The 16,811-nt window shown below is 36.7% G+C and overlaps 2 protein-coding genes across 6 annotated transcripts; one reads left to right on the plus strand and one right to left on the minus strand.

The window, feature by feature from the left end:
• Window positions 1-571: 571 nt before the first annotated feature.
• Window positions 572-2,529, minus strand: LOC107601185 (zona pellucida sperm-binding protein 3-like). 2 transcript variants are annotated; one of them, XM_016293254.1, is made up of 8 exons: window positions 1,949-2,529; window positions 1,738-1,856; window positions 1,556-1,659; window positions 1,307-1,484; window positions 1,119-1,236; window positions 933-1,018; window positions 768-859; window positions 572-680 (listed from the first exon to the last, which is right to left on the minus strand). In XM_016293254.1, the coding sequence occupies exons 1-8, from the start codon at window positions 2,498-2,500 to the stop codon at window positions 604-606; spliced, it is 1,326 nt and encodes a 441-aa protein (XP_016148740.1). In that variant the 5' UTR covers window positions 2,501-2,529; the 3' UTR covers window positions 572-603. The 2 variants fall into 2 exon arrangements, with proteins under 2 accessions (XP_016148740.1, XP_016148749.1); XM_016293263.1 differs by lacking the exon at window positions 572-680 and having other exon boundaries at window positions 778-859; window positions 1,115-1,236.
• A 46-nt stretch (window positions 2,530-2,575) lies between these two features.
• LOC107601162 (L-selectin-like) lies at window positions 2,576-9,521 on the plus strand. 4 transcript variants are annotated; one of them, XM_016293223.1, is made up of 14 exons: window positions 2,576-3,098; window positions 5,566-5,757; window positions 5,849-5,906; window positions 5,994-6,380; window positions 6,947-7,057; window positions 7,148-7,333; window positions 7,419-7,610; window positions 7,729-7,920; window positions 8,043-8,219; window positions 8,327-8,512; window positions 8,628-8,735; window positions 8,842-8,863; window positions 8,983-9,078; window positions 9,185-9,521. In XM_016293223.1, exons 2-13 carry the CDS (start codon window positions 5,755-5,757, stop codon window positions 9,041-9,043), a joined length of 1,683 nt encoding a protein of 560 aa, XP_016148709.1. In that variant the 5' UTR covers window positions 2,576-3,098; window positions 5,566-5,754; the 3' UTR covers window positions 9,044-9,078; window positions 9,185-9,521. The 4 variants fall into 4 exon arrangements, with proteins under 4 accessions (XP_016148709.1, XP_016148723.1, XP_016148717.1 ...); XM_016293237.1 differs by having other exon boundaries at window positions 8,631-8,735; XM_016293231.1 differs by having other exon boundaries at window positions 2,576-2,935.
• Window positions 9,522-16,811: the final 7,290 nt, after the last annotated feature.

Here is a 16,811-nt window from a genome sequence, read left to right on the forward strand (position 1 = left end):
AAGATCCTCTAAAGGAGGATTTCGTATAAGCCAAGAGACGACTGGTTTTCCTTTGCTAAAGAAAACTTTGCTTCCTTTGCTCCGATTAACAAACGTTAGTTTTCACGAGACTAACTGGCACATGCACAACACTGAACTCATACGTCATCCACCCGGAGCTGCTTCTGTTTACAACTGTTGGCACAAGCTCCATTAAAGTGACCAAGTTTTGAATTTTTACCAAAAAAAAAACACTACAGGAGGCCTTTGTTCACCCCCCGGGAGCCGTGTGAGACTTTGTGGATGGGCACTTAAACTTGTTTTGGATTGATGCATCCAACACCCGAGTGGCATTAAACAGTTTGAAAGATCAAAGACAATTTAATAACTCTGACTGGATTCATCTGAAAGACATACACCTAGGATGACTTGAAGGCAGGTAATTTAGGGGCTAATTTTCATTTTTGGGTGAACTAACCCTTTAAGGGATTTTATTAACATAGCCTACATGTCAACAGAAGCTGAACCAATATGAGACCATTAAATCCCAGAATGATTTCATGGTTCAGCCCCACAAAAACAGCCAAACACATTCAGAAGTACTTAAATCTTTATTTACAAAAATTAAACATTTTTGGCTTTAAGTTGAATCTCCCAGACCTGGAGAGGGCCAACCTGGGCTTTTCCCTCCCACTGGAAACCTGTGGTGGTGATGAGATGGAGGAAACCAGTCAAACAAAGCCAGGATATACCATCAGATTTGGAGCTCAGTTGCATGCAATATACACCTGGTACTTTGGTTAAAACGCTATTGGTCCTCAATCCACAGCTTGCGTCACAGCAGCCACATACCTCATCACGGCCATCAGAAGAGACCCATCTAAAACACATACACTTTTGTAGAGGATGTATTTTACACAGAATATATAGTTGCATCACCCACCCAGACTCACTCATTTGCTCTAAAAGAACAAGACTTGTGATTTTCGTCAACCTGTGCCAAAGCTGCACTTGCTTTTAGAAGGCAGGTGATGTAAATCTGCAAAGACAGGCAGCTTACTACATGCAACCAGAACTTTAAAGTACTTGGGGGGTGTTACTTAGTAAATAATATTTATTAATTATAATAAAATGCATACATCACCACTGCTCTCTTGTTGGAACCTAAAGGCCTCCAACTGAAACTGGAGTTTGTCATCTTGCACTCTGGGCAGAAATTTGGAGATGGAGCCTGTATACTTTGCATCAGTGAGGCAACTGAAACACCAAGAGGTTTCATGAGGATCTTGATTCCCACACTTATGAGAACTTAATGTAATGTTCTTACCCATGATTTTCAATAAAAGAATACATTGGAGCGGATTTCACATTAGGGTCCCTAGTGGCAACGCAGTGGTCCACAAATATACGAAGGGGAACATGGTTGTACTGCTTCACAGATGCCTGAATATTTAAGACATCACCCAGGAAGAAAACAGTCGAAGGCCTCTCAAACATCCAGTCATCTTAAAAATAATAATAATATATAAATTAATACACACAATAATAATACCACCAATATAAAAGAAAAACAAACCAGTCATGATCTTCAGGGAGAAAACCAGAATATCCTCTGCAACCTGGGTGGACGCATATGGGATCCAAGCTGGCTGCACTTCGTTACTGCTCACGTGGTGTCTCCTGTAATGAAATGCTCATTCAGGTCTAAAAGTCTTGAATTGTAAAATTACACTAATGCAAGTAAAGAAAACACTTGACCTGGGGTAGTGGCATTTAATACCAACTGTAGCACCACTGGACCTTACAATTGGAGTGCTTTGTAATGCTGCTGGTCTATAATCAAGGGTAAAGATATAGACAAGCTCATTCTCAGTCACCTGCAAGAGAGAATGAATTTAAAAGCTGCTGAATATGCATGACTTAGGCAAGGAGTAAATTCACAACATGGTTAAAAAGCCAGAAGACACACCATAAACTGACTACCACACTCCTGAAGTGCAGAGTGAAAGATCAGGACTTTAGCAGCTGCATCCACGTTCACTACAGCACAGCCCCCTAGAGATAAAAGAGAGGGCTCAAGCAGCTGGCCAGTACCAAAGAAGTCCTGCTTCACTTCCACATGCACCCCATTTTCCCAACACTGGACTGCTACACTGTCGGAAGGTCTAGGCTGCTGCAACTCAAAGTTAAAATCTGGCTGTACTGGCTCTTCTTGGACCTTTGGGAACTTCCAGACCAGCTTCTTGACTGGGCCCAGCAATTCTTGTTTGGACTGAATACTTGAAGGTGCCAGATTTGAAGTAAGCGGAGCCTGCTGGGGCCTCCGAGATTGAACTCCATTAGAACCTTGGATAGAATTCCACTGCTCCCTAAGCTGAGAATCAACACTTTGAGGTTCTTGCATCAGCACCCGGGGATGAAACACTCGAGCCTTTGGCCTGGCACTGTACACATGATCAAATGCAACCAGCACTAAAAGCCCAAGCACACATTGCATAAATCCCATTATTACAGCCACCATATTACCACACAGCCACACTGCATTAAGGTGTTGTAGTACTATTTTATAGTGCCATGAATACTATCCCCACCCACCCCCAAACAAGCTTAATTGCTATGTGGACCATCCTAATCACATAATCAATGCCTCAGCTGCATTGAAGTTCACTCATCAAGCCCTGCAAACAAAGCAAAAGTAAATTATTTAAAAAACAAGGGAAACATTTTAGTGCTTCTGTTTTAAGATATACAGTATTTGACCTAAGTTTTTGAGTTATCTTGGGGATAGAGATATTATGAATATTTCTTACATCGTTAATATGCTCTTATCTCGACCACAAAAAGTTGGTTTGAATGGCTGCACATCTTCAACGTCCTCATAATCATCTTAATTTGGGATGAAGACTGATTGACTACAGCATACATTTAGATGAATGAAAATACTCCAGTGGTTCCTGTAAGTGAGTGCAGGAACAGGGAGCTACACATTCCTACACTCATCAAAGTAATTACCAGAATACTGTCTGGAGAGCATACGCTTGGCTGCCAATATTGTATTAAACTACACATCTCTACTTCAAAGTGAAACTTTCATTTTTTTTCTTTAAACATCCTTGACGGTAAGTGCAAACACACGTGCCAACCACATGCTAAGGGAAACACTGTAAAATGATATCAAACCTTTTTTCCTTTTTGAGAAGGCCTCTGCTAAAAATCAATCACATGGCACTGGCACCTTTCAGGATAATTTTATTTGAACAATGAATTTTTTTCTGTGTAAGCTCTCTCATTTAACCTTTTAATGGAAATAGACAATGAGGGTCATATTCAGGGTCTCCCGGTAGGCTAGAGGAAACTGGTAAAGGTTTTAACTTAGAAACAGGATGGAAAAATCACTTATGTTCAAAACACATGCCATGTGTAAAATAAGATCCATATGCACTATAATTATGTAAATGTAACACTTTACACAATAATGGGCCTTTACAATTTAATTGTAATGGTGACTGATTCAGTAAAATGTTTTTTTTACCAAATATGAATCCATAAAAATTTGTATGCTTGTATCTCAAAGCCAAATTTGCTTTGATATACAAAATTTGATATACAAAGCTTGTATATTTTACAAGCTATTACAAGTTATTTTATTATTATTATTATCTGGTTCTTCATACAGTTTATGTCAAACTTGAAAAAAATTAGCATTATTGTCAATGTGACATTGTGCCTGTTATCTCCCTCTCAGCACTCCTTCCTTTATACAGACCTGCAGACTTTCCCTCTCAGCCCACACCAGCATAGCTAGCTTACTGTAACTAATCATCAAAGTAATAATTGTTGTGCTTCTTGTTTTAGCACATTTTTCCATGTTGTTAATCTAGAATCAAAAAATCCCAAATAAACCCCATGAAAGAGGATCATCTTGGAGTAACCAGGATGCCGTGAATTTTCACCAGGATAGGCCTATAAAATAAATGTTTGTTTTGTGTGCCGCCTTTGTGTTATATGAAGGTTTTTTAATCTTTGATTTTTATCAATTTATCAATTATTGCTACATTTCCAATGCATTTTATGTATAGATTTTATTATTTATCCCTTGTCCCAGACTTTCAATCATAAACTGAAAACTGAATTGAAATCTATCACAGGCCTAATATCATCATAAAAATGTTTATTCCCAAAAAAAACCCTGACAACCCAAAGCACAACCAGTAACCATTTAAGTATTTATAGTGTGAAAATGTTTTGTTTTTACTGGTGATTGTCCCTCAGTTGTGACATAATTTCTATTAGATCCATTTTCCCCAAATAAAAAAACATCAAGGTAAATATCACGTAGGGGTGAATTCAGGTAAACTGGGACACTTTTTGCCATTGAGATGACTGGGAAAAATGTCCTAATTGACCTGATTTAACCCTATAGAATAACAGATTTTTTTATTGTGCACCTTTTCCTAGCAAGCTGTACTTTTGAAGAATGTTTGAAAAAAGGCTGACTTTCTATGTTTCAAATGTTATTTCCATCATCATCATTTCCACAGGTCCAATTTTAATTTTTTTTAAACAAAAGAATAGAAACAAATCATTCTTAACTGCATGGAGATGTTTATATCAGATGTGTTTATAAAAAGAAATGTTTGTATGAGCTTTAAAATTATTTATCTAGATTATAATTATCTAGATATTAGATAAGTTAGCTATCACAAATTATTTTGACACACATTTATTATTATTCTTTTCTCTTTGCTCACTGATTTTCCGGTGCCCTCATGGCAGCTATTTCCATAACACGGAAGCTGGTACAACTCTGTGCAAACACATTAAACAGAGTGGCATCCAAAAAGGGTCAAGTTCATACAGAAATCAAGTGGCAAAAACTCAAACTTCAAAACGAGAAACCTCTGGGGATCTTAAGTACAATAACAGCTTTAAAACAAAGGAAATTGGAAATAGGGAAGATAGTTTAATAATCGAACAAATGTGTCTCATATACAATGCTTCCTGTCTTGCTTTTGATTTTTACTTTTAAATATAATTGTGAATATTTTTATGGGTGTTCCTTGTAATACTTTATAATAAGTTATTATTATTATTATTACTTTTTGTATAATATCAGTTTGTAGAATTAATTCAATGTCGTAAATTGTATGGTGTATTTTGTCATGACATTTACAAAGAGTAGAAAAAGTCACCATTAATTTTATTTCCAAGTAATTGGAAAGATACGGTAAAGGCGCCAATGGAATAGTTACTGGTAACAATTCCTAGGGATTCCCCTCTGGACACATATTGTATCCCCTTTTCCTTGATAAACAGAGCTGAAGCTATTCACATAAAATGTGAGTGTTTCTGCCATTAGATCTCCCTGTTGACTTTTTTCGCGACAAAAAGTGAAAGTTGTAGTTGTATACACAATAATTAGTTAAAAAAAATGTCATGAAATTTTTATTTCTATTTCTGAACATACTGTGAAACTATGCAGTCATTCTGCTGTGGCCGTATCAGCATCAAAATCTCTATTTCCTGAGAGGTCACTTCCTTGCGCCTTGAGAGTGTAAAAAATGAAAGTGTTTCTTCCTTGCTTAGTGTTAGAGAGGGGCATTTCCAGAGACTAGAATTCCATTGGATCCGGGAAGGGGAGTCCTAAACCATAGCTGAGCTCCTATAAATGCCAGTGATTACCAGACCAGGTCCTCAAATCAGAACCATCATATTAGTGGAGAAGTACAGAGACGACCATTAACAGGACCATTTCATATCTGAACATCATTGACAATGGTACGTAAAGCATTTAAAATATGCATTTCTATAATTTTAGTATCAATAAATATTATGTTCATCCAACTGATATAATCCTTTAATTTTGCAGGGCATCTTCAACAAAGTACCATTGCAATTTTTTGCTTCCCTTGTTCTTATTTATTCAGGTAAGAAAGCAAACCATACTAGTGTAAATAAATAAATACAACCTGTAAACATAGTTCACTCAAAGTTGCAATGGTTTAATTCTACAGTGTTAAACCTATGGAGAGGCACTGAAGGCTGGTCTTACCATTACTCAACAATCACTATGAACTGGGAATCTGCCAGACACTGGTGCAGGCAGCATTACACCGACATGGTAGCCATCCAGAACAAAGATGAGATTGATCACCTCAACAGTATCCTTCCAAAAGTCGATGGATATTACTGGATAGGCATTCGTAAAATTAATGGCATTTGGACCTGGGTGGGAACTAATAAGATGCTTACCAAAGAAGCTGAGAACTGGGCAGATATGGAGCCTAATAATGGAAGGAATAATGAAGACTGTGTGGAAATATACATTAAAAGAGTGCCAGATGAAGGCAAATGGAATGATGAATCCTGCTTAAAGAAGAAGACTGCACTGTGCTACATGGGTAGGTAGTCTTTATGTGGTCAGGGACCCCTATAATACAGGGGAGAAAAAATGTACAAGGACCACCTCATAATTCTAACAGTGATTAAGCATATGCCTACTAAAATTTGTATACTCAGATGCCATTGTAACTTCTAGATTCCATCTTTTTTCTGTTTTGATTTTTCTGTATAAATGGTTAAATTAAACAATCAAAAAGCATGTCTGATATGGTATGATTTCATTAATTGAAATCACAAAACTTATAAAATTTAACAATTTATTAACTTATTATTTAACTATTACTTACATTTTTGTCATACAAAGTGGTGCATAACAGAGCTTTTCTGTTAAAATTCAGCTACTTTTGATTTATTTATGCAAGGTTTGCCAAATTCCGTGACATTCTGCATTAGTCAATTCCATTTGTATGACCACATTTTTCCCATTTGGGAAATCATACAGCCCTAACATTATTTTGCAGACCCCTGTCTATGGGTAGCGGACCCCACTTTGACAGCCCCTGTTGAAAGGTGAATGAAAAATGAATTCATCAATGAGTAATTATCCATTTTTTGTCTTTTTCAGCATCCTGCAAAGACGACTCCTGTGTCAGTGGTCAAGGAAAGTGTGTTGAAACCATAAACAGCCATAAATGCTCATGCTTTGGGGGTTTCTATGGAGACCGATGTGAACATGGTGGGTAATATTTTTCTAGATGTTGTTAATATATCTGTTGACAATGAAAGGTGTGAAATGTAACCATTTGACCTGTTTTCTGATTTTCAGTTGTAAAATGCAAAGACATCACTCCACCAGATCATGCTAGTGTTCAGTGCTCCCATCCTCATGAAGACTTCTCATATGACTCTCAGTGTGAATATTTCTGTGAGGAGGGTTATGAACTAATAGGTTCCAGAACGACAAGATGCACTTCTACCACAGAGTGGTCAAGCAAACCACCAACCTGTGAACGTGAGTTGAATTTACATTGTCAAATGAACATGACACATTTGACCAGATGCTTTTTTTTTTAAAACACTTTCACATTTTTTTGCAGTTGTTCAATGTCCAGTGTTGACCGAACCACAGGATGGCCGAATGCAGTGTCACCATCCAATGGGCATCTTTAGCTACCAATCCACCTGTGAGTTTTTATGTGTAGAAGGATACACACTGCGAGACTCCAGCTCCTCTACACTGTTCTGTGGGGCAAAAGGACGCTGGAACGATTTGCAACCCACTTGTGAAAGTAAGACGAGTCAGGATTTTCTAAGGAAAACACTTTTGAAAGTAGTTCAGCAACAGTTCTGCTCTTTAACATCTCTGCTCTTGGCGTTTAATGATGATCCCCTTTTTCTGGTTTTCAGTTGTAAAATGCAAACCGGAGGACGTCACCCCACCAGATCATGCTATTATCCAGTACTCCCATCCTCATGAAGACTTCTCATATGACTCTCAGTGTGAATATTTCTGTGAGGAGGGTTATGAACTAATAGGTTCCAGAACGACAAGATGCACTTCTACCACAGAGTGGTCAAGCAAACCACCAACCTGTGAACGTGAGTTGAAATTATATTGTGCAAGCAAAAAAGACATCTGATGTATATTTTACAATTGCTCCTTGGAAAAACTCTTATGAAAACTGTCTGATCTGTTCATAAATTCCCCTCTTTCCTCCCAGTTATTCACTGCCCAGCCCTTGACAGTCCTGTAAATGGAGAGCTGAGCTGCACTTCCAGTTTTAATTATGGGAGCAAATGCAGCTTCAGCTGTGTTGAAGGATTCCGACTCCAGGGAGCTTCAGAGATCAGCTGTACAAAAACATCAAAGTGGAGTCAGGAACCACCTCGCTGTGAAGGTAATCAACAACCTTTTGCCACATTTATGGATTTACAGGTTAATTTAATGTGAGTTTTTGTATTTCAAAAAAATAAGTTCGCCTTTGTTTTTTTTTCAACTCTGTAGCAATGGTCTGCCCACAACTTCCTGAGCCAATCAACGGGCATATGAACTGCTCATCTGAAGAACCCACTTTTGGCACCGTCTGCATCTTCATCTGTCATGAAGGCCACCAACTTGAAGACCCCAGTAACGAGATAGTGATGTGCAACTACAATGGGAGTTGGTCAGGGGAATTGGCAGTGTGTCAAGGTAAACAGCTGATATAGTGACTGTGGGATGAAGATATGTCATATATATAAATATATTTTGTTGATGAAATGAGAAAAACATTCTACAGCTCATTTCCTTTCATTTGTATTTTCAGCAGATCCCTCTGCATCACTCTTCGAAGTGACTCTTGGGGTTGCAGGCGCTATCAGCGGCTCCAGTCTGGGCTTAGTCCTCTGGATACTGAAGAGACTGAGGAGAAAAGGTGAGCCAAACAGTCTACTGAGTTTGTGAATAAGTTCTTCCATAAAACTATTTAATAATATATTGAAAATGAATTAAAATGCTAAATTATGTTGTTTTGTTTTCAGCTAACAAATTTGACCTGATCAGGTAAGATATGTCTTATTTTGCAGTTATGTTTTTCTTGTGTCATTACTGTCATTATTAATCGCTTTTGGTTTACAAGACTATATCCTGTTTAACTCTGCTTTTGTCTATTTCATTTTTAGTACCTCGGATACTGAGGATCCACCACAGATTTATAAGAACAGTGTTGACAGTCTCATATAGACCAAAATAGCATCAAATAGCATACAGCATATATGGTGAGCATATATTCCTCATGCACATAGACAGGCCAGTGTGATAGCGACGTAACTTATTAAAGTGAACAATTCATTGAAAAACCGAATTAAACTTTATTTTTCACAGGACACACAACTGCCTTGCTGGACATAAAAATGAATGTCATCACAAATGATCTGAGACATTTTGGATATATTTACATTATCAGTTACTAGGCAACAGTAACTGAATGTGATTTCTACTTCCCAACGGAAGCTTTAATTATTTACTCGACTGAACATATTGTTCTGTACTGTTTAAATGTCCTATTTTTATGTTATTAATATACACATTTGTTGTACTATTTATTGTTCCAAAACCGTATTGGTCCTATTAAACTATTTTAACATGTAAACCAATAAAGTGTGACATTTATGACATCATGACTTGGTGTTTGAATGCATTTTCCACTTTCAGATGAGCATCTAAAACTTTACAAAAGCATATATTTTCAACATCAAAGCATAAATGAACATTCAGTGTAATTGGTCATTCCATCTGTAGAATCATCAGCAGTCAATTTGAACCTAAATAAAAGCTGGAAGTGAAGTCACTGTACTCTTTCTTCCTTTATCTTTCCTCACTTGTAAGTGCATTAAGGTATTAGCATTTTTATTGCAGTGAAAGGTTTTGTTTAAATAACCCAGCCCAGGTCAATTTCATCTGGACGTGTATCCTGTGACTGTCAATCCTTGAAGCTGCATATAATCAGGGAGGGTTTTTTAAATGTACTTTTAATGAGTTAGCTTCTCAGAAATACCTTTCATGAGGTTAAAACGTCTTTTGAATAATTATTGCCATAAATTACCCACATTTTATTATTTTTATTCTTTTTTAAATGTATCTTGAATGTGGTCTGATGTTGTTCGATTATCAAAATCATCTAATCATTATATGCATCTCAGCACCATTCTCTTTGTGCAAGAGGTGCTTTTATGAAATGATAAAAGAACATAATAATTAACCAGCAATTTCCAAAAAGTGACATTCTTGCCCAGGAGGTTGTTACTGAATTCAATTATTTGCTAAGGCAATATTTCTCATTTTTGTTTAGTTTTAGTTTTTCACCTGCTATTTATATTTTATTATCTTTCAGATTTACTTTAACAAAAATGTTTTAATCATTTCAGTTAACGATAATAACCCTGGTCAGGATTTACTTAGAAAAGCTGTTATGAATGTAGTTTAGATCTGCTCTTTGCTATCTGAGGCTAAGCAAATGGATTTAATCATGGTGCCATTTTTATATTTTTCAGTTGTAAAATGTGAACAGGAGGACACAATCACTAGATCATGTGCACTCATCCTCATAAAGATTTCTCATATGGCTCTCTGTGTGAATATTCCTTTGAGAAAGTTATGATCCACCACAGGTTTATAAGAAGTTTGTACAGTTTCATAGAGAGAAGAAGAGTATCTACAAGTGAGCACATATTTCTCATGCACATATACAGGTCAGTACGTGTGATGTAGTTTATTCCAGATCAAGACCATTTTATTTTTGAAAATGTGAAAATGACTGACCGTTTGAGAACACTTTTATTTGTTGGCTGGGGTTGATTACATTGAAGTTGCCTAAATATGAATTTTAGACCATCGAAAATGGTCCAGGGTGAGCACCATTCACTTGCATTAGATGCAGAAAAATCCTGGAATGTTTTCCTCCAAAACCTTAATTTCTCTTAGGCTGAAGAAAATAAGACCTATAGGCTACATCTTGGATGGCCCAGGGATGAGTAAATAATCAGGAATTTTTCATTTTACTCCATTAAACTATTTGTAGAAGTAAACCAATAAAGTCTGACTTTAATTATGTCACGGGTGTTTCAATGCATTTTCCACTTTCATATGAGTGCCTAAAACTTCAAAAGCATAAATGTTATAAAAGCATTTTCAACAACAATGTATAAATAGTCAGTGTGACTTATCTTTCCATTTGTAGAATGATCAGTAGTATATCTGAGTCTTAACACCTAAATAAAAGCTGGAAATGAAGTCACTGTTCTCTTCCTTTATCTTTCGTCACCTTTAAGTTCATAAAGCCATTAGCATTGTGAATGCAGTGAAAGGTTTTGTTTAAATAACCCAGGTTATGTTCATCTGGACGTATCCTGTGACTGTGTCATTCCCTGAAGCTGCGTATAAGGGAGTGTACGTTTTTTATATATTTTTAGTGAGTTACATATAGTGAGAACATATAGTGAGAACATATAAATGATAAGCAATTTCCAAAAAGTGGCGTTCTTTCCCACGTTGTTACATAATGTTTATTCTTTCGAACCTGTGAAGAAACATCCTGCAATTTAATGCTAATGACTGATATATATGGTGGAAAACCCCACTTTGCCCACAGTTTTAGTGTACATTCATCATCCTTCCAGGATAAAATACATTTGAGAAAAACATTTAACTTTAACTTTTGATGTCCAACATTTTAGTCAATGTTGAAGGATGGACATATCACTGGATGGACAACGAGACAATGACCTGGAGTGAGACAAGAGAGTGGTGTCAAAAACATTATACAGACATTGTGATGGTCCACAATGAAAATTTAACCTTTTCCTTAAAACAAAATTTGAAAGAAAAATCTTCATCTCCCTAACTACTGGATTGGAATGCGAAAGATCAATGGCGCTTGGACATGGGTTGCCAATGGACAGAGTGTGAACTATGAATACTGGGCACCCGATGAGCCCAACAACAACAAGTCAGATGAGAACTGTGTGGAATTGTACATCAGCAGAATAAACAATAATGGAAAGTGGAACAATGACAGCTGTAAAAATCCTAAGCATCCTGTATGCCACAAAAGTACGGAGTTGGATATGAAAGGTGCCTTACTTGTTCAATTAGTTTCATAATTTCCAGATAGAACACATATTTTTTTATTTTAATAACCTTCATGAGTCTAATAGGGATGTTTCTGAGAGAGAACATTTGAGTGTTTTACATAGTCCAGAAAGGATGTTTTTTATAAATCTATGCATTTTCTTTCATGCAGCACAATGTCCAAACAAATGCACTGATAGACAGGACTGCGAAGAACAAGTCAACAACTTCCCCTGTGTGTGTAAACCAGGTTTCTCCTGGGCCAGAGTGTGAAACAGGTCAGAACAAACATTTCAACAGATAAACAAATGTAAAGTGTAAAAAATTACAATTTGTGGTGAAATATCTGCTGAGGAAGTGAAATACATTATCATTTATTAGTGGTTCTCAGCTAGTGGCTCACAACCCGGGTCTGTTCTGATGGGGCCAGGGAAAAACAATGTTTAATGGACAAAGTTTTATACAATCCTGGATGTACTGTATCATTTTATGATAATCTTTACTTAAAAGAATATTTCACCCCAAAAAATGAAAATTTGCTGAAAATGTACTCACCCTCAGGCTATCCAAGATGTGGATGAGCTGTTTCTTCATCAGATGAGTAAATTGTTTCTTCATCGGATGAGTAAATCTTCTGCAAATTTTCAATATTGGGTGAACTACTCCTTTAAGACATTCCTTGATCATGCAGTCATTTTTTTCTCTCTCCAGTCATTTCATGTGAACCACTCTCTGCACCACCACATGGTTAGATGGAATGCATGGGCACGGTCTGTATGGGAATCATTCCCTCAACTCAAACTGTCAATTTTCATGTGCTGGTGGTTATAAACTGAATGGTACAGCTGAGCTCAAATACAATTCCTCAGGTGCATGGAACGCACCACCACCTTCATGTGCAGGTGCAATATGTATTTCAAAGTTATGATTCTATAATTTACATCAAAATGTCTTTTATTATGTAAATATATGCATGGAAGATTAAGTTGAAGTTTTTCTGTTGTAGCGGAGTGTTTTCCCATTCTTTTGTTTGGTGGTGGATTGATGAACTGCACTGAAGGACATGACAGCATCAGATCTGCCTGTAGAGTACAGTGTCCACCTGCTCATTTGCTGCTGGGTTTTGCTGAGTTCACCTGCAGAGCTGATGGCACATGGGAGTCTTCTTTCCACTAATGTGTGCAAGTGAGGAGTTTGCTCTTTTTAGTTGTGTACCACAGATATAGAGTATAATGAGAGCAGCATGTAATAATAGTAGGTATACTGATGGTGTTTAATTTTTATTATTTAGATTTCTTTTTATATATAATTTAATTTGAAAAGATTTTTTATTCATTTTTAAGAAACCATATACAAGAAATATTCAGGGAACAATACATATATTTATTGTTACTACCACTAAGCCGCTATGTTATTTTAACTCCATCAGAGTATGCTGTCATATTTATTTAACAAATTCATATATTTAGAAACTGAATAAATAACTGATTTAATTCTGAATCATTTACACACACACACGTTTCTTTCAAAACCAACCCTTCATTCAAAATATTAATGTTACATTCAAAATATTTAGGTTTTGAGGAACATTATTCCAAATCATGTTTGAACCCCATGGGTAAATTTAAAAAAAATAGTTTGAACCCCATGGTAAAATTAAAAATAAATAAATTAAATTATTAGGCTATTTTTAAATGGGAGAAATGTAAGGGAAAATATAAAGGACTAGTTTCAATCGGATTCATAAAGAATTTGAGAAAAAACAACATTCTAATTTTAAATGTAAATATTTTGGCATAAAATGTATTCTTTATATATTGTTATATCTTTCCTCAGGTTATGTCCATTTTCTAATTGCTCTTTTGGCATCTGTTGTCATCTCTGTGTTTTGTGGCTGTTTATTTTGTTGCTCCAACTGCAGAAGGAGTGAGTATACTGTGAATTTAAGAGTGTATCAAATATCAAACAATTAATTGCAATTATATTGCAATTATTGTAATTATACAATATAATATATACGTTTATTTAATTAATTTTTTTATGTTGTTGTAGGTAAAAAGGCAGTGAGGTAAATTATGTTCAATCTTAAATTAAGTTTTCTAGCCAGTTGCATTAATGTAGATGGACAGGTCACAGAAATCTTACTCCTCCTAACAGCAAACAGATAATTACTAGAAATAATAATAATAAACTAAAGCTAAATAAGCGACCAGTATCTATTGTTAGAATAGTAAAAATGATTTAACAGGCTTACTGTAAGTATGTTAAAAATAGAATGAAAACAGTGATTTATGAATGGGCACCTATACTACAATTCAAAACTTTGGGGTCAGTAGGGTAGTTTATTAATTTATAGTAATATAATATGATTTATTAATGTAATTTATTAACAATATATTTTACTTTTTACTATTTATACTTATTACTACTAGTACAATTGTAATACATATGATCTACTTCATTCTTTAATCTAGTGTAAGCATGCATTGCAAAGCCAGTGAGTGTATGGCATACCAGAAGTCGTCCCCTTTTTTAAAATGTGTGTAAAAACAGTAGTATTGTGTGTCAGATCCTGAAGGGCTCCAGCACTGCATTGGATGTCTCCTTTATTTAACACACCTGATTTATATCATCAGATCATTAGCAGAGGCACCATGACCTTACTGAATGTATCAGATAAAGGAGGCAATCCAAAATGAGTAATGCTGTGGTGCTCCAGGACAAGGATTGTTTTAAAACAATACCTGAGTTGGAGGTGGTCGGGCTGGCCATTTGGTTGTGATAGTCTCTGGCACAGAAAAGCCTGTCCCCTGTGAGCACACAGCGGTCTCCCTTCTGCAGCCTGCAGCTGCACACACAGCAGCAGAAACACCGCAGGTGGAAAACCGTAGTGCCTGCGTGCATCACCAGCTCGGCCGGAGAGATGACCTCTGCGCAGCCCTTGCACCGTACCAAAAACAACCTGACAGGAAAAGAGAGAAAGAATGAATTAATATGCATTTGTTAAAGCAACTATATACATTTTTACTTTGAAATATCAGTTTCAAATGGTACATTGACGTCTAAGGCAAATGGGTTCAGTTTCCTTCCCACATTCTCTTTCAAATATCTGTTCTGGGAGTTTGTAAGTTTGGTGAGTGTGAACGTAATTCCGTGAAAATGACGGATCGCATTATGGCAGCAACAAATGAGCGGGCAGCCAAAGCCGCTTTAAGGCAAGCCTTCAAGGTTAGCAAAAAAAAGCCTAACACTGTCTGGTACACAGGGAAGGAGATTTTAAAAATATATATATTAATGGAGAAGAGGCTTCACTCTACAGAATAAACTGCTTTTGAGGGAAAAAGCCTATCATTTTATGAATCGACAATTTATCAACTTATCAGCTAATTTGCCATTAAATGTCTGTTTAGGATTGATCTATTTCTATTTTTTCTGTACCCAAACTGTTTTTTTAAGAGAAGTCATGGACAATTTTGTTTAGTTCACAGCATTTCTCTTTCATTTTTAAGGTATTCGCAAACAATGACGTCAAGGCTGTGATGTGATTGGTTATCAAGGTACACGGATACAAGTTGGCTGTTACACTTTCTCCAATGGTAGAGCCATAGAACTTGTTATCTCCTAATAATAAGATCATGGCTGCATCTGAAATCGCATACTTCCCTACTATATAGTAGGTAGAAAAACAGTATGTGAACAGAGTAGTATGTCCGAATTCATAGTATTCATTAAAAAGTAGGTAAACTACTACTGTTTCCTGCGAAATTCTGAAGTGTGCATCTGATGGACACTTTACTATCCCATGAGGCCCTGGGAGAGGATTTGCAAATGACTGTGAAGCAACACAACTGACCCTAGCTCACATGACAATGATAACATGACGAATACATCCGGATCACATTCAAGTCAAGTCACTTGACTTGACATTCATACTACACATATCCACACTATATAGAACATACTTTTTAATAGTCACTTATTACTTACTTATTCAAGAGAAGTACCTACTCAGAGAGTATGCAATTTTGGACGCAACCCATCTTTGGAACAGCTATCCACTGTAATTATGACAGTGATATATTTACGTGATAAAATAACACAAAACTACACTCTTAAAAATAAAGGTGCTTCACGATGCCATAGAAGGACCTTTTTGTCTAAATGGTTCCATAAAGAACCTTTAACATCTGAGGAACCTTTCTGTTTCACAAATGGTTCTTTGTGGCGAAAGAAGGTTCTTCAGATTACAAAAAGGTAAGAAAGAGATGGTTCTTTAAAGAACCTTTGACTGAATGGTTCTTTGTGGAACCAAAAATGGTTCTTCTATGGCATCGCTTGAAGAACCTTTTGAAGCACCTTTATTTTTAAGAGTGTACATATAGTTGCTTTAAAATCTTTTGATGAAGAATACAAAAAATTATTTTGTTCCTTCAGAATGTTTTTGTTGATGTACCATCAGAGATTCCAGGAATGTTGCTGAGTCGCCCCGTTCATCAAGGAGTGAGACAAGAACTTGCCATGTCCCCTCCACCCCAAAAAAAGAAAGCCATGCAGACGCATACCCACAGCATGTTGAGTGTGCATCTTAGCACCTGGCAACCAGAGCTGGCTTTCAGCGGGTTAGACAGAGGTGGCCGGCTCCATGACTGTGTCCGGGGCAGGACTCCCGGGGAGGGGGGAGAAAGGAGCTCGGCAGGCCGTGGCTCCAGACGGAGGGAAAGAATCATGCCTCCTGGTGGGCGAGGCCAGTCCAAGGAATGATCTTAACTCGACTTAACCAAACCCAGACAAAGGAGGGAGCTGGCCCAGAGCCTCGCAGCCATTGTCCTGCCCTGGCAGACACCACATTTTCTGTTTGTCAAACTGGCCTGAGATTTCCGTG

Source organism: Sinocyclocheilus grahami, unplaced genomic scaffold (genome assembly GCF_001515645.1).
Source record: "Sinocyclocheilus grahami isolate Dianchi unplaced genomic scaffold, SAMN03320097.WGS_v1.1 scaffold15.1, whole genome shotgun sequence".
In the NCBI taxonomy this organism is placed as follows: domain Eukaryota; kingdom Metazoa; phylum Chordata; class Actinopteri; order Cypriniformes; family Cyprinidae; genus Sinocyclocheilus; species Sinocyclocheilus grahami.

Excerpts from the sequence above, each read along its gene's own strand:
- LOC107601185 (XM_016293254.1), bottom strand. The coding sequence starts at position 2,500 with ATGGTGGCTGTAATAATGGGATTTATGCAATGTGTGCTTGGGCTTTTA. Across the intron at positions 1,857-1,948 it reads AGTGTGGTAGTCAGTTTATG|GTGACTGAGAATGAGCTTGT; the intron begins GTGTGTCTTCTG and ends TCTCTCTTGCAG. Across the intron at positions 1,660-1,737 it reads ATTAAATGCCACTACCCCAG|GAGACACCACGTGAGCAGTA; the intron begins GTCAAGTGTTTT and ends ATTTCATTACAG.
- LOC107601162 (XM_016293223.1), top strand. Across the intron at positions 7,058-7,147 it reads TGGAGACCGATGTGAACATG|TTGTAAAATGCAAAGACATC; the intron begins GTGGGTAATATT and ends TCTGATTTTCAG. Across the intron at positions 8,220-8,326 it reads GGAACCACCTCGCTGTGAAG|CAATGGTCTGCCCACAACTT; the intron begins GTAATCAACAAC and ends TCAACTCTGTAG.